Source organism: Nicotiana tomentosiformis, chromosome 12, assembly GCF_000390325.3.
Source record: "Nicotiana tomentosiformis chromosome 12, ASM39032v3, whole genome shotgun sequence".
In the NCBI taxonomy this organism is placed as follows: Eukaryota; Viridiplantae; Streptophyta; class Magnoliopsida; order Solanales; family Solanaceae; genus Nicotiana; species Nicotiana tomentosiformis.
Window position 1 is genome coordinate 14,185,399 of NC_090823.1, and position 20,012 is coordinate 14,205,410.

Sequence of the window (20,012 nt, forward strand, 5' to 3'; positions counted from 1 at the left end):
AGGGTTTGCTGAACATATCACCCATGAAGGGTGTCATGAGGTTTGGGAAGAGGGGCAAGTTGAGCCCCCGGTTCATTGGGCCTTTTGAGGTGCTTTAGAGGATAGGGGAGGGCTTATAAGCTTTCCTTGCCACCCAGATTGTCGAGTGTGCACCCAGTGTTTCATGTTTCCATGCTCCAAAAGTATATTTGAGATCTGTCCCATGTTTTGGACTTCAGCACGGTTCAATTGGAGGGTAATATGACTTATGATGTGGAGCCGGTGACTATTTTGGATTGGCAGGTTCGGAAGTTGAGGTCAAAGGAAATAGCTTTGGTGAAGGTGCAGTGGAGAGGTCAGCCTGTGGAGGAGGCTACCTGGGAGACCGAGGGAGACCGAGCAGGAGATGCAGAGCATATATCCGCGCCTATTCGAGACTCCAGGTATGTTTCTAGATCCGTTCGAGGACGAATGGTTGTTAATATGGGGAAGATATAGCGACCCAGCTGGTCATTTCGAGAGTTATAGCCCCGTTTCTCCCATTTCTGCTTCCTTTATGCTTTTAAGCTATATTATGATATAACAGGTTAGTTGGTTCCGGTCCGGAGTGGTTTCGAAGTGGATTGAGACACTTAGTCTCCTATTTAGAAGTTTAAGTTGGAAAAGTCAATCGGATATTGACTTATGTGTAAACGATCTAGGATTTAAATTTTTATGGTTCTGTTAGATCCGTTAGGTTATTTTGGACTTAGGAGTACATCCGGAATGTGATTTGGAGGTCCGTAGTGGAATTAGGCTTGAATTGGCAAAATTAGAAATTTGGCGATTTTCGGTCGGCAGTGGAAAATTTGATATCAGGGTCGGAATAGATTTCTGAAAGTTAGAGTAGGTTCATGGTGTCATCTGTGATGTGTGTGTAAAATTTGAGGTCATTCGGACGTGGTTTGGTAAGTTTTGGCATTGTTTGTGGAATTCAGAAGATTTGAAGTTCTTAAGCTTGAATCCGAGGGTAATTTGGTGTTTTGATGTTATTTTGAGTGATTCGAAGGTTCAACTAAGTTACTATGTTGATATATGACTTGTTGGTATTTTTGGTTAAGGTCCCGAGGGCCTCGGGCATGTTTCGGATGGTCGACGGATTTGGTTTTTAGTGTTTAAAAGCTGCTGGTGTGAATTCTGCTGGTGTTTTCGCACCTGCGGAAGGGGAGTCGCAGGTGCGAGGCCGCATGTGCACTTGGGAAGTTCGCAGGTGTGGACAGTGTTGGGATAGGCAGGATGCGCAGGTGCGAGACTTGGAGCGCAGATGTGGAAAATGGGAGGCCAAGGCTGGAGCGCAGGTGCGAAGGATTGGCCACACCTACGAGCCCGCAGGTGCGAGGCCTAAGCGCAAGTGCGGAGGCTAAAGAATTAAGTGAGTTTCACAAGTGCGGCAATTTGACCGCAGGCGTGGTCCCGCAAGCGCGGAGAATAGGCCGCAGGTGCGAAAAGCCTAGACAGATAGTATAAATTGCACACTTCACGAATTTTGGTCCATTCTTCACCATTTTCAGCCGGTTTTGAAGCTTTTGGGAGTGATTTTGAAGGGGGATTTAAGGGGATATCGGTGAGCTAAGTTGCTCGATCCCTAATACTCGTATATATGGTGATTTTCCGTTGTTTAATCAAGTAATTAGTGGAAATTAGGGGTGAAATGAGGGGTTAGGGCTTGGGATTTTGGAGAGTTTGATTTAAGGATTTGAGGGACCAAATGAGGTCGGACATTGATAAATTTTATAGGTATGGACTCGTGAGTGAATGGGCTTTCTAGTTTTGTAAATTTTGTCGGATTTCGAGGCGTGGGCCCGGGGGCCGGGTTTGAGTCGATTTAGGGTTTTTGGTCGAAATTGGTAGTTTTTCTTGTAGAATTCATTGCTTTAGCATAAATTGATGGTATTGTACTAATTGTGAATAGATTCGGAGCATTTGGAGGCCGAATCGAGGGGCAAGAGCATCGCAGAGTAGGGATTTGATCGGTTTGAGGTAAGTAACGATTATAAATCTAGTCTTGAGGGTATGAAACCCCAGATTTCATATCATTCTACTATTTTTAGGTGACGCACATGCTATGTGACGGGCATGTGGGCATGCACCATTGGGAATTGTGACTTGGTTCGTCCCGTAGAAACTGTAAAGTTGCATATTTTGTTGAAACTATATGATACATATGAGTTTTAGAAATGAGTTCCTGTAAATTGGGTGGAATGCCATGTTTGGGCCTTGTGCCAGTGTTGTTTAGACCCTTAGGGGCCTTTTTCTTACTATCCTCTCACTGTTTTCGATTGAAAACCTATACTCAGTCATGGTTATACCTGTTTACTGCATAACTCGGTTTTATTACCCTGTTTTGATGCATATAAATATTGTTTTGGGCTGAGTACCCTGTTTTTATTGAGAGCCCGAGTGGCTTGAGATGTTTATGACTGAGTGAGGCCGAGGGCCTGATTTGTGAGGATATTTATGGGATCGGACTGCACACCGCAACATGTTTGATATAGGTCGAGGGCCTGATTGATTTATGCCATGATTTGGCTTGATATAGCGCTTGGGATGAAGGAGCCCCTTCGGAGTCTGTACACCCTCCAGTGAGCGCAGGTACCTACTAAGTGCGAGTGCCGAGTGCTGAGTGACTTGGAGGATTGTGAGGTATGCCCGAGAGGCATGAGTGATTGTGAGGTGTCCCCGAGAGGTTGTGTACGAGTGATTGTGAGGTTTGCCCGAGGGGCTGTATACGAGTGATGTTGCACGAGGGGATGATTATGATTTTATCATTTTTGCTCACTTTTGCATTGAGCGTTTGTTTGAAAAACCGTTGAAAAAAAAAATCTTTAAATGATTTTCACTAGAATTGGGTTTAAACGAGATGATTTGATTCAAACACTATTTTTTTTAAAACATATTGTATTTTACCGAGATTTCATGATATGAACTTTATATGCTTTATTGCTCGTCACTAAAGCTCAGTCTTTATTTACTGTTGTTATTTACTAAGTTGGCGTACTCACGTTACTCCATGCATCTTGTGCGCAGATCTAGGTGTAGCTGGACACGGTAGCGGCTGTTGACTATTCCGGTTGCAGATTTTCTCGGAGATAGCAAGGTAGCTGCCTGGCGATCACAGCCCTGCTCTTCTCCCTCTTATCCTCCTTTATTTGTATTTAGCTATTTTCCAGACTATGTTACTCTCGATATTGTCAGACAAATTATAGTAGATGCTCATGACTAGTGACACCCCGATGTCGGGCTTTTCTTTTCTGCACTTTTATTTTGATTTGAACTCCTTTACGAAGGTTTTTATGTTAAATAGCCTTGAAATTTTCTTTGAAATAAAAATATCGGTTTATTTTGGAAATGAGTCAGCTTGCCTAGTTCCACGATAGGCACCATCATGACAGGGCTATTTTGGGTCGTGACAAAGTGTGAGCAAATTTTAAGAATGATTTTATTCATTCAGACATATACAAGAATATTCTAGAACGTGCAAGTTTTGTTTGATTCCATTCCTTGAACGTACACAAGTGTATTTTATTCATTCAGACATATACGAGAATATTCTAGAACGTGCAAGTTTTGTTTGATTCCATTCCTTGAACGTACACAAGTGTATTTTATTCATTCAGACATATACGAGAATATTCTAGAACGTGCAAGTTTTATTTGATTCCATTCCTTGAACGTACACAAGTGTTTATAGCTTTGTATATACGACAATTTACAAGAAATATACAAAAATACCTTGCAGGATAATTGCGGTCGGGTTGACATTTATTGGGTCTAGCCGATTTTTTTATTCTAATTCCTTCTATTTCTTAATTGTTTTTGGGAATGATCTCGCAGTCCCATGTAAGCACATAATTTTTGACCCGCACATTAGAATTATCTTTAGTAGTCTTAGTATTTTTAGATTATTTATTTAAGTTTGTTTCTATAGGATTTCACTCTATTATTAATTTTAATTCTAGTTTTAAAGCATAAAAATTGAAAACTACAAAAAAAGTTTCATCCTTATAATATTTCTCATTTTATACATATATTTATTTAATGTCCTTAGTTTTCTTTTTGAAAGTGATATTATTTTAATTTCGTTATGATTTTAACCTACTTCTATTTTTATTTTAGTATGATATTTGAAAAATACCAAAAATAGTTTTGTTTTAGTATTTAGTTTTATTTTAATAGTTTACTCTACTTAAATAGGAATAATTAACATTTAAGTAGTATTTTATTAGTTTAGGCTCATTATTCTATCTTGCTTTGGGACAAAAGTTGATCCAAAATTCAAACCTGAGCCCACTCCTCCCTTCAGCCCATTTACCTATTCCCTAACCCACAACCCTTTTATAATTCCTAAATTAAAGGGGTTTTAACGCCATATACCCCTTTATAAATCTCTTTACTTACTATGCCTTAATTATGAAAGTTACATTGTATACCCATAAAGAAATTACATCGCATATCTTGATAGATAATCTTATGGGTGTAACAACCACTATTAATAAGGGGATAATATCCCTTAAATGTAGCCTTAATTATTGAAATGTGTACTCAGTAAATTTTGAGATTCACGTATCTTCTAATTAAACCATATTCCTATTTTCACCAAAACTTCCTCTGATATTGTATACTCTATACTTTCAAATCTTCCCGTATATTATGAACATACTACTACAATATTCTAATTTGGAATATAATTCAAATCGAATATATCACAATATTCTAATGACAAGTATAATATCTATACCAATCATATCACAGTATTCTAATTTAGAATATATTATTCAAACTAAATATACCATAATATTTTAATTTGGAATACAATATCAAACCAAATATTTTATAAATTTTTAATTTGAAAAATCTGGTTTGAATACTGTATTCTAAATTAGAATAGTGTGTTATATTTGATTTGAATACTATATTCAAAATTAGAATATTATCGTATGTTTAATTTAAATATTATATTCCAAATTAGAATATTGTGTTATGTTCGATTTGAATACTGTATTCCAAATTAGAATATTATAGTTGTTTGATTTGAATATTGTATTTTTCATTAGGATATTGTGATGTATTGGTTTGAATAGCATATTCTAATATTTTATTTTAGTTTAGATATTATATCCCTAATTAGAACATTTTCATCTTATTTTATTTTTTCTTTTGATTACATAGATGAAAGAGAAGAAAATAATTATGGAGGACTTCATAGAGAAATTACTGGGATTTGGACTTTTTGGTGAACATGTATAATTCCAATTTCTTAAAATGTTGGATGATGGAGTGTTTTAAGGGATTTATGAAGTTGGTTGAGAGATAATTTAGTTCCTTAAAAGGTGAGATTTATTTAATGGCATATATTGATATTAAAAGTTTAAAAGTAATAAACTTTTATAAAGTAGGTATACAAGGCAAAATAAATATTTCAAAGGTATATGGAGTTAACTAGTATTTTCAGTGGGCATACCGTGTAGATTACTCTAAATTAAACCCTTCAACTCCACCCTACATACACACGCAACCGCATCAAGAGGGACGAAAAAATAGAGCATTAGCTCTGAAAAATAAGGTCCGAAAATAGGGAAAGGAAACTGCCTTCTTCTTCCTTACCACATTCATCTTCTTCCTTAAAATCCCCATTAAACACACCCCAATAATGCTTCAAAAACCAGCAACAAAACACCCTGAAATCAGTCAAAAATAGCTTCAAAATCACTAGAAAAACGCAGCCGAAACACACTCTTTCTTCACCCAAAGAATGACATAGCTCCAAATACACTCAGGTTTTAAACTTAGAATGACATAGTTTCATGCCGGATCCTTAGTAGGTACATTTATTTTTATCACGTGCATTTGACTTTGGGGACTCAACACACGGGTTGAGACCGTCTAGGACAGGTGTACCCAAAATTAAAAGACTATCCTGATGCATTTTACGTGCTACTTATACATTTATTTGCTTCGGTTTACATGTTGACGTGTTTCTAGAATAGGAAAAGCAAATCAACAAAAAAAGGAGAGAGAATATTGACCCGGTTCCTAAAAATCTCGGTATTTGAAAAAAAAAAAGATCCTGAAACTCTACCGAATTTTTAGAAGATTGTCATAAATGAGTCCAAATTTTTAAAAATGATATTTTCTCCCGGTCCTGAAAAATTGACCGAACTACGCGTGTCTGATAATCACCGGATGTGAGATACGTAGGCAAACCTCTTCGGTTCCGGCCCACAATTTCCAAAAAATCCAAAATATATTTTCTTTTAAGTCCTTCTCTAAATCCAAAAATATTTTCGTTCTTCTTTAGAAGATTTTCATTCAAAGTTGAAAAGAAATTCAAGATTCAAAAATATTTTTTCTTCTTTAGAAGTCTTTCTTTCATAAATTCAAATAAGATTCCAAAAATATTTCCTTTCTTCTTTAGAAATTTTTCTTTCGAAATTGCCAAAAAAAAAACAAACAAAAAAAAGAGTCAAAATTTAAAATAAAAATATTTTCTTTCTTTTTTAGAAGTCTTTCTTTTCAAAAATTCTCAACAAGAAAAATAAAGAAGTCAAATTTCAAAAATATTTTCTTTCTTCTTTATAAGTCTTTCTTTCAAAAATTAAAAAGACAAAAAAAAAATCAAAATCCAAAAAAAAAGTTAGTTTATTTCCTTTATTTCTGATCTTCCCGAACTACGCAAGATCTGATTCATGTGGAACATGATACGTAGGCAACTTATATAGGATTCGATTGAATCATCATAAAAACATGGGATGGAGGAATAGGAAGAAAGAAAAGAGAGACTATCAGAAAGAAAAGAGAGGGAAGAAAATGAAAAACCAAGGCGCGCGAGAAACAAAAAGTGAAGAAGAAAAGGGGGAAGGAAGAGCGAACATGGGATGATGCCAATATGACCTTCTTACCCTCGGAGTCATTTTAGAACCGATAACTATGACTAGGTGCATTGCACATAGTATGAGATTATCTTATATTAAATGCCCTAACGCTAACATGATGACTTCATTTTATTCCTCTTTGATATCTTCATTATAGCAGAAGGGTGGTTGGTTTGTGGTTCCTAAGTTGGTAACTCTACCCTGCAACATAAAGTCGAAAGGCAATGGCAGACGACAACAGAATTGGGTTGGTTGATACTGGTGCCCAAAAGTAATTGGTTGAACAAGACACTGGGTTGGTTGAGGAGGTAAGGATGTTAAGACAACACATGGCGGGCATGTATCAAGCTTGGATGACTGGTAAGGTACCACCCCCGCCACCACTTAGCTTCCTAGATGCCACCCCTACCCAAGCTCCGGTCATAGTGTCAGATGACCCACCATATTCTCCAAATTTTTCTGCTTATCATAGCTTTCCCAACCTCCCTAGGATCTCCATTGTTCGTCCTCCAACTACATTTCCCAAAAATAGCCCTCCTGTCATATCCACTATCCCCACTATCACAGCATCTCAACAACTTCTCCTCAGGTCCAACAGTGAACACCAGTTCAAACCTCGTGATGCCCAATACTACTCCCCAGAGTTGTCTCACCAGGTCCCGGACTCATATAATCATAGCTCTCAAAATGAGCCTCATGTTGAGAATAAAAAATTCACAAGGAAAGAAGAGCGAGATGAGATATCCAGAAAGCTGAAAGGTATAGAACAATCCTTAAAGAACATGCAAGGGATGGGAAATCAGATTAACATGTCTTACAATGACTTATGTATGTTCCCCGATGTTCATCTGCCCGCGGGGTTTAAAATGCCAAAGTTTAACTTGTATGATGGGCGTGGAGATCCAGTAGCCCATCTGAGGGGTTATTGTAGTGAAATAAGAAGTGTTGGCGGGAAATATGAGTTGATGACGTATTTCAGTGAAAGCTTGAGAGAGGCAGCCTTGGAATGGTATACTCGTCAAGATGCCAGCAAGTGGTATGCATGGAATGACATGGCTCAAGATTTTGTTCGACACTTTTAATACAATATGGACATTATCCCAGACTGCTCCTCCATATCTAAGATGGAAAAGAATCATGAGGAAGATTTTAGGGAGTTTGGGCTAAGATGGAGGGAACAAGCTGCTCGGGTCAGTCCCCCGATTGATGATGAAGAAATGGTTAAGCTTTTCCTACAAGCTCAGGGACCCACCTACTTCAGTCATTTGATCCCAGTTTTAGGTAAGACTTTCAATGATGTGGTGAAAATGGGGGAGATGGTGGAAGAAAGAATCAAGTCAGGCAAAATCATGAGCTACAGCTATTCAGCATGTATCAGTAGGTTTGGGCGGGAGAAAAAGAAACAGAAAGGATGTTGTTGAGCCCCGGCAACGCCGAGATCTGGTGGGCCTTCTTTCTCAACAATCTCAGACACAACATCGACCCTATGAATATCCCCGTACTCCAGATAATCCTCCCCAATACTACTTCTCTCTACAAAATTCCCAAAGTCATACCTCACCTTCCAAGTACTCTATCCACAATGCACCGCCATATGCTCCACATCCACAACACCCGCAATGGCCTGCACCACCTCCACAAATGTCTTACCCACCTCTACAAGCATATCAACCACCTACCCGTAAGAGGTTCCAACCGAGGCCGGAGTACAAAATGAAAAGGCAGCACTAAAAGGAAAAGTCTTTCACTCCTATTGGAGAATCATATGCCAATTTGTTCCAAAAGTTGAGGCAATTGGACATGTTGAAGCCGATTCAGATAAAATGCCGAACCCCCTTCCAAAGAATTTTTATCATTCTCAAAGGTGCGCATATTGCTCTAATGCTCTGGAGCACGGCGTAGAAAAGTGTTGGAATATGAAAAAAGCAGTCCAGAAGCTTATTGATGCATGTGACATATTCGTACAAAATCCAGATGCAGCGAATACTAGCCAAAGTTCATTACCTATTCATAATGAGATGTATATGGTGGGCATGGTTTGTTTTGAAAATGAACATGAGAACTCTTCCAAGTTCCTTGGCGAGCCATTCGCCGCAAAGTTTTCATTGCTATCAGTCTCGGTTTCAAAAGTTGATCTTAAGAATGAGTTGGCAAATGGGACCCCAAAGCCACTTGCAGAGGTCAATGTGATTGAAATTGGTAAAGATTTGGGTAATATCGATGTGAGACTCAGTGGCTAAGATGTCGAGCTTGGTAATTGGAAAGACACTCCTTTCTTGGCTAGCCAGGGAGGAGTTTTCGTGGTTTATTTTATTGTCATTTCTGTTGTCCTGGTTATTTCAGGGTTGTAATCCGGATATTGTCTTGTGACTCAAACCCTCCTATCCTTTTATTTTTCCTAGTTCGCTTAGTCGTAGTAACTCATTTAGTGTTATCTAGGTTTGTTCTAGGGTTGTAACCCCAGTTTATTTTGCTTGTTTTGTTGTTCAAACCCTTTCACCGTCTGTCTAATGCAATCTCCTGTTTTCTGTTATTTCCAGTCAGTTTTTGTTTAGCTCTCTTTTCCTTTTATAATTCTTTTCATGGTGACTCTAGTGACATGACATGCACGTGGAATTCTCAGCCTAGTCTTAAAAGTTAGTCTAATCATGAAACAATAAAATAAGGTTTGAAGATGATATGGACATTTAAGGAAAATAAGTAAAGATTTGGTCATTTTGAGATCATTCAAAGCCCGAATTGTGTGAAACTGGGGCAGATAGTTTGGGAAGTTAATAGGACGACAAGAATTTGTTACAAGAGAGTGCGTCCTAGACAATGTGAAGCAAGCAACTTTGAGTTCGGATATCCATTGTGAAGAAGAAATCACCCAACGAGAGTTTTGTACTTGACAAGGAACTAAAGAAAAATGAAAGGCATATAAGTGATATCAATGTCGATGCTGCAAAGGAAATATTATGCATGATCTTCATATTCCGTTCTCAAGTTGCGTGTGCCGTACTTGGCATTTTCAGAGATTGCGAGGCTCTCTTTCAGCCACCCAAATACTTTATACCCTTCGATACCCTTTTGAGCCTGTACTGATTTCCTTGACCTCCCCTCTTTTCGAATCAAGTTAGAGAAAAATATACATAAAAACAATCATCATGTCCCATAAGGTTTGTTTTATAAAGTTCATTCCAAAGGAAAAATTCAAAAAAAAAGAGATAAAGAAAAGAAAAAGAAAACGAGAAATAAAAAAAGAAAAAAGAAAAATAGCAATAACAAAAAGTATTCTTTTGAACTACGTTCGACCTGATTCTTGTGTCAACAAGATACGTAGGCAGCCTTAAGGTTTGGTCACACCAAGTCAAAGTTCTAAAATTCCTCACTTCACAAGAAACTTTTGTTTTCTATAAAAGACGGTTCCAAAAGTTGTAAAGTTATACCCCATTTTGTCTTATGTTTGAATTTGAGCCTTCATGTCTTTCTTTCTTTCTAACCCTATTCAAAAGTCACATTACAGTCCAAAAAAGACCTTTCAGATAATCTTTATGAGTGTCGAGTTAGACATGCGAGGAACATATGATATTTTTACCATGGTTAATGCCTTATCATCTGCAGAACCAGAGGAAATAAGAAAAAAAGAACAAAATGAGAGAGTCTTATCGGTGAAAACCTTCACAGACACCATAAGGCGACAATGAGTTGATAGAAAGAATAAAATGAGAGAGACTTGATGGTGAAGACCCTTCGGGCACCACAAGTCGAATAAGGATCGTGAATCAGATAGGATAATATGAGCATTGAAGCCCAGTTTCACGGCTTAGAGGTATAACAAAGGGTTGAACATTAGACTTGCTTGACAGATTAGGCCGCTTAATAAAAAATTCATGATATGATCATTGGAGTTGGTATCCACATCACATAAGTTTCAACTTTGTAATTTTCTTGTTAGATATCATCTCTTTCCATTGTCCCCTTACTATGTTCCTCTTGTTTTGTTTAAGTCCTCTTTTTGAGTATGTTTTGTCAAAACAAGTGAGAAATGACTCCAAATTTTGCTACCAGCTTTTCAATTGCACAAAGCGGAGTCTGCTAGCACATCAAAGTGGTATAAGTCAAGGAAAAGTGGTATGCGCATTGAGTTGATAATAATTGACGTGCTTTGGGATTCATGTGAAATGCAAAGGTTCGGTAAATGTCATTCATGAGCACAATGCTTTGGGTATAAGGTATTGGGCTTGAACGGATCAGAGGTGTTTTCTGTGATAAGGGTTGACAGAAAAAAGTGGTTAAACAATAACAAGCAAGGTCTTCCAAGTGGAAATCAAAGTTATCATGGCAAGTGTAGGATCAATCGCCCTCAAGGTCAAGACCACAAACCAACCACCATGTTTTAAACTCACAAGTTTTCTTTGTTTGAAACAGGGACGAAGACTATGTCCAAACCAAAGCTTGGAAGCTTGAATTTTTTAGGCGTCATGCCCAAATTTTGTCAGCACAAAGGTTGTTTGAGAAGGTTTTTACCTCCTAGACATTACCCTAGTTGAGAAGATCATTAGCTCTCAAGAATTTTTCCTGTTTGAGAAGAACCGTACCTCCTAGGAAATCTCCCTAGTCGGAAGAGTCTTTAGCTTTCTTTAAGTTCAGGATCCCGCTTAGAAAATAGGGTCACTTCTTAGTTTCTCCTAAGTGCTCAGTTTTAATTTCCTTAAGTTGTTAATCCTTAGTTAAACTTAAGTTCAGAGGTCCTGCCTGGAGAATATGGTCATTTTTCAAGTTTCTTATGTTTTTAATCCTTTTCATTCCTTTAGTTCAGGAGTCCCACCTATAGAATAGGGTCAATTTCAGTTTTCTTAAGTTGCTAATCTTAGTTTTCCTTTGGTTCTGGGGTCCCGCCTGTAGAATATAGTTAATTTTAGTTTTCTTAAGTTGTTAATCGTTAGTTTTTCTTTAATTCATGGGTCCCGCCTGGAGAATAGGGTCGGTTTTTAGTTGTTAGTCTTCAGTTTTCCTTTAGTTTAGGGGTCTCGCCTGGAGAATAAGGTCAGTTTTTAGTTATTAGTCTTCAGTTTTCCTTTAGTTCAGGGGTTACGCCTAGAGAATAGGGTCAGTTTTTAGTTGCTAGTCTTCAGTTTTACTTGAGTTCGGGGGTCTCGCCTGTAGAATAAGGTCAATTTCAGTTTTGTTAAGTAGTTAATCTTTAGCATTCCTTAAGTTCAGGGGTCCCACCTGGAGAATAGGGCCAATTTTAATTTCCTTAAGTAGTTAATCTTTAGTTTTCCTTAAGTTCAGAGGTCCCGCCTGGAGAGTAGGGTCATCTTTTAGTTTTACTTGAGTTCAGGGGTCCCACCTGTAGAATAGGTCAATTTTAGTTTTCTTAAGTTTCTAATCTTTAGTTTTTCTTAAGTTCAGGGGTCCCACCTGGAGAATAGGGTCTGCTTTTAGTTTTCTTAAGTTGTTAATCTTCAGTTTTCCTTGAGTTCAGAGGTCCCGCCTGGAGAATAAGGTCAATTTTCAAGTTTAGTCAAGCTTAGTTTATAGTTTTCCTGAAGCCCAATCTCACAGGAGACACATCCTAGTCGATTCTTTAGTTTTACTCTCATATTTCATTAATAACATAAGTGATTTACAGTTTTGCTAACAACTCACAAATCTTCCTAGTGCAAACTGGGGCAGAAAATTTTGTTCGTTTTGTTTGTTTTGATTGCAGGCACCCATCTGGAGAACGAGGGTTAATATTTCAGAAATCGGTTTTAAGTTCAAATCAGAGAAGCACCAGGATCCCGCCTGAAGAACATGGCCAACTTTCAGTTTTTTCCAAGATCAAGCAGGAGGATCCCGCTTGAAGAACAGGGTCAACTTTCAATTTTCGAGTTTAAGAAGCACGAGCTCACCTGAAAATGAAGTTCAATTCAGAAGTACAAGGAGCCCGCCTGAAGAACATGGTCAACTTTCTTTTTTAAGTTCAAGCAGAGACAACAGGATCCCGCTTGAAGAACAGGGTTAACCTTAAGTTTTTTTCAATTCAAATCAGAAGTAGCACGAGCCGCCTGAAGAACAAGGTTTGCAAGCTCAAGTCTAATCCAAGTTCAAGTTTATTTCAAGTCGAAGCAGCAGGAGCCCGCCTGAAGAACATGGTCAACTTTTAGTTTTCTTCAAGTTCAAGTCAGCAGGATGCCCACCTCAAGAATAAGGTGAATTTTCAGTTTCATGTTGAAGGATCAAGTGGAGATTCAAGGAAGATTCAAGACAAGAAGTAGATAGGATCTTGTATTTTTCTTTTATTTTTGCTGTAAATTTTTGTTTTCAATTCATGATGTAATGACAGGGACCACGAACCGAAATCTCGAACGGTACCTCACTCGACTCTCTCATCCTCTCCACACATTCCATGACTTCACTCACTTTTGAACTACACGTGGCCTGATTCCTTTATAGTCAAGGATATGTAGGCAGCTCAGATACCAGGTCCCGGTCACAATCTTTTGTCCATCTTTATTTTGTTTTGAATAAGTGTGGGATCAAATATCGATTACGTCACTTACTTGTTCTTTGCTCAAAAATACTTCGTGTTTCCAAGCAAAGAGGGGCAGCTGTAAGCACATAATTTTTGACCCGCACATTAGAATTATCTTTAGTAGTCTTAGTATTTCTAGAATATTTATTTGAGTTTGTTTCTATAGAATTTCACTCTATTATTAATTTTAATCTAGTTTTTAAAGTATAAAAATTGAAAACTACAAAAAAAAATTTCATCCTTGTAATATTTCTCATTTTATACATATATTTATTTAATATCCTTAGTTTTCTTTTTGGAAGTGATATTATTTTAATTTCGTTATGATTTTAACCTACTTCTATTTTTATTTTAGTATGATATTTGAAAAATACCAAAAATAATTTTGTTTTAGTATTTAGTTTTATTTTAATAGTTTACTCTACGTAAATAGGACTAATTAACATTTCGGTAGTATTTTATTGGTTTAGGCTCATTATTCTATCTTGCTTTTGGACAAACGTTGGCCCAAAATTTGGACCTGAGCCCACTCCTCCCTAACTCATAACCCTTTTATAATTCCTAAATTATACCCTTCAACTCCACCATACATACACACACACCGCCTCATCAAGAGGGACGAAAAAACAGAGCATTAGCTTTGAAAAAATAAGGTCCGAAAATAGGTAAAGGCAACTGCCTTCTTCTTCTTCTTCTTCTTCTTCTTCTTCTTCTTCTTCTTCATTCATCTTCTTCCTCAAAATCCCCATTAAACACACCCCAATAATGCTTCAAAAACCAGCAACAAAACACCTTGAAATCAGTCCAAAATAGCTCCAAAATCACTGGAAAAACGCAACTGAAACACACTGTCTTTTCACCCAAAAAAACCAGTTTTCTCCATAGCCTTTCAACCCCATAAACTTTAGCTAAAATTAGTTCCGAAATAGTTGCAAAAGGCTGCCAGCTTGACCGCGAAAAAGCTTCTCTTTTAATGTCAAAACAGTGACTGCCGACGAGTTCGAGCTCATCGCTTGAAAAGTCACTGTTCGAGTCACTTGAGGTTCGAAGTCTTCTGGGCAGTTGAGGTCTGTTTGTGAGATTGCCGACGAGTCCTTTGTTCCCGGTTTAGCTTGGTCGAGTTTTCTTGTCGAATTTTCATCTTTGTATTCGAGAAGGTTTAATATATAAAAGTTAAAGAAGATTCAAATCAAAATCAAAATCAGAACAGTAGATTAACCTGGGAAGGTTATAATGTATTGCTTGACATCAATGACGGTGACCGTTTGATTTTTTGCTCGTCTTACTATTGCCTCGTAAGTAAATTACTACCAAAATTTACTGTCTGCTGCTGTGAGCACGTGATTTTTACCCGACTAAAATACTCCTACAAAATTCGCAAAAAAAAAAATAGTTTTTTTCTAATTAGTTTAATTTTTGATATAATTTTTAGGAATTTCATGTTAATTGTTGTTTGCATTTAGTTGCATATTTAATATTTTAAAATCATGAAAAATACCATAAAAATGTTCAAAAATTTCATGCATTGCATTTTAGGTTTTTGTTTGCATTTTTAGGATTAAGTTGTTAATTGATTGCATTATTAAACAAAAATCACAAAATACCATAGGCTCTTATATTTTTATCTCTTAGTTCCACATTATTAATTTTTGCTTCATTAGTTTTAGGTTAATTAATGATCTAAATATTAGAAATAGTGAGTAGGTTAATTTTGTAAATTAGAATTAAGATAGAATCTAATTAGGATTTATATTTTTTAAATTTGTAGACTTTTAAAATGAAAGAAAAATAAAGAAAGAAAGAGCAAGAAGAGAAAGGGGCCAATTTTGTTGCAAAAGCGAACTGGGTCGTTCTATTAAGCTCAATTCCCTTTTTACCCAGCCCAATCCCGCCAATTTCATATCCGGTCCAACCTCATTTAAACTAAACGACGCCGTTTTAGTAACGGCAATCTTGGCTGTTCATTTCCCCAATCCAACGGCCCTCAACTCACCACCATTCCCCTTTATAATTATCCGAAACTAGACCCCCCTCCCCCCCCCCAAACCCTAGACTCCGCATAACTCGTCTCTCTCACACTTTCTCACCTCCGCCGTCCGCCACCCACAGGAAATCGCCTACAGCGGCGGCGACACCCCAAACCACCCCAAAATTGACACCAAATAATCTCTAACACCCCCTAATCATCATCCTACCACCAATTTCCCCAAAATCCCCACCCATCTTCTCCAATTTCGGATCTAAGAAAATCAGAAAACCTAAATATGGTTTTTTCCCCGGAAATTTCAAGTATGTTTTGGTTCAAACTTACATGAGTCGATTGCTCTTGACACGAGCAATCGATTCATGTTAGTTTGGTTCATTTCGAAGCTCATCGGATTCTGGCCAACCCACCACTGACCGGTCAAGTTTCATCGCCATCGTTCGTTGATTCGCCTCAATCATCGACTCAGCTTTTGGCCCAAAATCAGTAAACCCCTTCTCTCTTGTTCCTTTGCTTCTTTTTTCTAATTATCAGTTAGGTTTAATTTTTGATTGTTTTGTTTGATTGATAGGATTATCTAGTTAATTACATGTTAATTAGTTTTAATTGCATAAGTTGTTGGTTTAATCAATTTTAAGTAATTAGATGTTAAAACAAGTTAATAGCTAATTGGTTTGGTTTTACATTATTGCTTTTGTTTTAGCAATGGGTTGTTTATCATTATCCATAAGTTTAAAAGGGACGTTTGGAATTGGAAATGGGTAGTTGAGTCTATTGTTGAACTTGTTTGCTCTTCTGGGGTAGCTATTTGTAATTAACAAAAACTAAAGGAGTCAAAGGGATCTGGAAAATTAGGAAATCTGGTTTGGTTGTTTGGGGAAGTCTCTAGAAGGGACTAAAGTGCATTAAAAAAATCAGATTTTAGGTCAAATTTGGGATAAAAAGGGCTAAGATCAGAAGATAAAAGGGCAAAAACATATAGAGAATATCTGGATAAGACAACTGTCCCAACAGCTCTCCATTTTCAGTTTTAAAAGATGCTTTTTTCCTGTAGGAGTGGCCTGCTGAGAATTATTCCTCATCCTTAGGAGCACATGTCAGATTTTATTCCCTATATATAGACCTCTTATTTTTCACAGATGAGGAATACTCAGCTTCATTCCTCTCCAAATACAATCAAGAATAGACACAGATTTTAGAAGGAATTCTCTGAAAATTGGATCCTCTTTTCATTTTTTCTGAGACTGCTTTCTTCTGGAGAATACTGAAAAATTCCAACGAGTCTTTTTCTCTGTTAAATTGGCTATATAAATTCTGGTTTGCTTCAAAAGAGTATGAGATATCTAAAATCTTTTGCTGTCATTCTGCTCGTTTGGAAGAGATTTAAGGTTGTTTTCTCTGGTTTGCTGCTGTTGAATACTGGCTGATTGGTAGTTGATCTTCATATCTGGTTTTTCTTTGACCTTTATTTGGTCGTGGATCTAATGTTTGATTTCAAGTTACTAGGTATGTGACTATACCTTTGTATTTTGCTGTTAAGATGTTAATCGAAAATCTGAGTTACATGTTAGTTTGTGAATCCATGTTATTTGATATGAGATTTATCCACACTGAGTGGTCCAGTTGTGATGTGTTTGTTGTCTCTGCATTATGAAGTTAGTAATCCTGATTGTTTTCAATATGTTTCTGCATTTGTTTGTTTGTTTGGTTGATATTTGAAATGCATTTGAATCCAGCCCTGTTGGAAATCTTATTTTGATTATCGTTTGGGACTGGTAAGTTATGCAAAGGATGTGAGAGCTTATGGAGTCAGTTGAAGATGTGATGATTGGGGTTCAAAATTGTGAAATTCCAACTTTGAGATTCTTCTGTTCGTAACTCTGAGTTAGTCATTTTAGATTAGTTGTTCAAGCTATGATGTAACTCTTACTATTAACCTCTCTTAGATAGGTTTGAAGCATGTAAATGAACGAACTATCCGTGTGCTGAATCCAATTTCTTTCGGTGCATGAAGAGCGTTATTTTAGGATTTGTGTTGTCCTTTGCATAAATGGCGAGCTTTTGGGCCAGACTTGTACAGGCAGCCCAGTATGGACAAGTCTGGACATCTCAGGTGCTTGAACTTGGGATGTTGAACCCAATTTTCGTTTGTTCTGTTTCATTTTGTGTATTTCTCTTCTTATAATAATAGCAGCTTAATTAATCTGCTTCTTTCCAATTGATGTGAACAAGTAAATGCTTAGCCGTTTGCTTTAGGCGCGTTTAAATAAATCATCGTGACTATGTGTATGGTTCTCGTGGCATAGTCATGATACGTAATCCCCAATTCGAGTGCACATTTCATGTGACCCGACCCTAACTTCAAACAATAATAAAAATAAACATGTTGTACATCGTGGGTACGGCTCACGTGACGCAATTCGCAATATGTACAAAACAAATGAGTGCGCGACATCGCGGCTTATTCAAACAAAATTCCATAAATTCCAAAAGTAATTAAAATTCTATTAAAAGCGGTCAGAAAGCTAAAAAGTACAATAGGATTTAAATATCGGGAGTGCCTCACACCTTCTCCCTGATTAACAGAATTTCTTACCCGGTCTTCTGGTTTCGCAGACTTTAAAACAGAGTCAAATTTCCTCGATTTGGGATTTAAAATGAACCGGTGACTTGGGACATCAAAAATTATTCCAAGTGGCGACTCCAAATTAAATAAATAATTCAATTTCGAATAATATCACTTAAATTGGAAAAACTCTCCTATCCCTTCGGAAAAAAGAGGTGTGACAGCTGCAATTAAAATACTGTACAGAGGATTGATATAGCTAATTAGAATGATTTTTGAGAAATTGAGACAACATTGATTGGTTTTTGTGCAAATAATGTGAAAGAACCTAGCTTTTAAAGTTGATTCTCATGGAGAAGGTAAATTGTTGATGCAGGACGTTGAAAATAGGGAATAAGAAGTGTTGTCTTCAGCCACTGAAAGAACCTAGCTTTGTTTACTCATTATGCTTTAAATTTGGTAGTAATTCATAAGTTTTATGTTAGAACCGTTTGGCTAAAATATTTCTTCACTTTCACATCAGTTCCATATCCATAAATCATGGCCTTACAATAATCTCAAACTAGTTTTAGGAAAACGACTCATGAACATCGCAGCTTGCTTTTTTAGGCGCGATCAATAATAAATCATCGTGACTATGGGTACGGTTCCCGTGGCATAGTCATGATACGTAAATCCCAACTCAAGTGCGCATTTCACGCGACTTGACCACAACTTCAAATAAATAAATAAACATGTTGTAAATCGTGGGTGCGTTTCACGTGACACGATTCGCAATATGTACAAAAACGATAAGTGTGCGACATCGCGACTTATTTAATAAATTCCATAAATCGTAAAAGCAATTAACACTTTATTAGAAGCGGTTAGAAAGTTAAAAATGCACAATAGGTCTTTAATACGTATTAAATCAGATAATAAGGCCAATTATTAATAGTTGAGCGACCGTGCTAAAACAACGGAATTCGGGAGTGCCTTACACCTTCTCCCGGGTTAACAGAATTCCTTACCCGGTTTTTTAACTTTCGCAGACTTTAAACAGAGTCAAATTTCCTCGACTTGAGATTTAAAATAAATCGGTGACTTAGGACACCATATATTATTCCAAGTGGCGACTCTGAATTAAATAAATAACCCCATTTCGATTAATTTTACTTTAATTAGAAAAACTCCCTATCCCTTCGGAAAAAAGGAGGTGTGACATCCCCTAGTCCTTTATCTGTCACTCCCCAGTTCTTTTCTTTATTTCGGAGCTAGTTCGGGCCATCTCTGGTATCCTATACGGACTGTTCCAGAGCCATTTTCAGATGTTTCCGATACTTATTGTTGATGTTTCTGCTGCTCTGATGCAAAAGTACCTAGCATTCGCAGATATTATTGTCTTTCATCGAAGTTATTTTCTGTCGACTTACTACGAGAACGTTCTTGCCTTATGTCAATCTGTGATCCAAATCGATATGGTTCAAACCGATATTTGGAATGCCTCTTATCAAAGTTCGATTGACAATTATTCCGAGCTATAGAAGATGTCGATATAATTACCTGATCATCTTCTACACGAATCTTTGACTTGTACCTGTTATGAACATCTACCCACGTAGTTGCTTGAAATTCTAACAAAATCTCCTTCAACTTCCTTGAGGAATCAGAGCTTGAGGGATTAAGACCCTTGGTAAATGCTTCTGTTTTTCATTCATCCGGTAACGCCGGCAACAACATTCTCTCTTTTTGGAATCGGGTCACGAATTCTCGCAACAACTCTGAGTCTTCTTGATCTATTATGAAAATATCTGCTTTTCTAGCTTCAACTTTTCTAGCTCCATTGTGAGCTTTGATGAATGAATCTATAAGCACTTCAAAAGAATCAATTGATTATTCAGGTAAAGTGAATATCACGTTTAAGCCCCTTTTGTTAGGGTTTCACCAAATTTCTTTAACAAAAGTGATCTCATATGAAGCCAAATCATTTTCCTTCACAACTGTAGTGTATGTTATAATGTGTTCCTATGGATCTGATATTTCATCTTATTTTGGAATATCCGGCATCTTGAATCTTTTTGCAATCAATTC

The 20,012-nt window shown here is 37.1% G+C and overlaps 1 protein-coding gene and 1 long non-coding RNA gene across 2 annotated transcripts; both read left to right on the top strand.

Moving 5' to 3' along the window:
- Positions 1-7,978: 7,978 nt before the first annotated feature.
- Positions 7,979-8,311, top strand: LOC138902268 (uncharacterized). The gene has a single exon (XM_070190113.1). The coding sequence runs from the start codon at positions 7,979-7,981 to the stop codon at positions 8,309-8,311; it is 333 nt and encodes a 110-aa protein (XP_070046214.1).
- Positions 8,312-16,343: 8,032 nt separating this feature from the next.
- LOC104105698 (uncharacterized) lies at positions 16,344-17,402 on the top strand. The gene is made up of 2 exons (XR_688420.4): positions 16,344-16,882; positions 17,113-17,402. It is a non-coding gene; the product is annotated as an uncharacterized lncRNA (long non-coding RNA).
- The last annotated feature ends 2,610 nt before the right edge of the window (positions 17,403-20,012 follow it).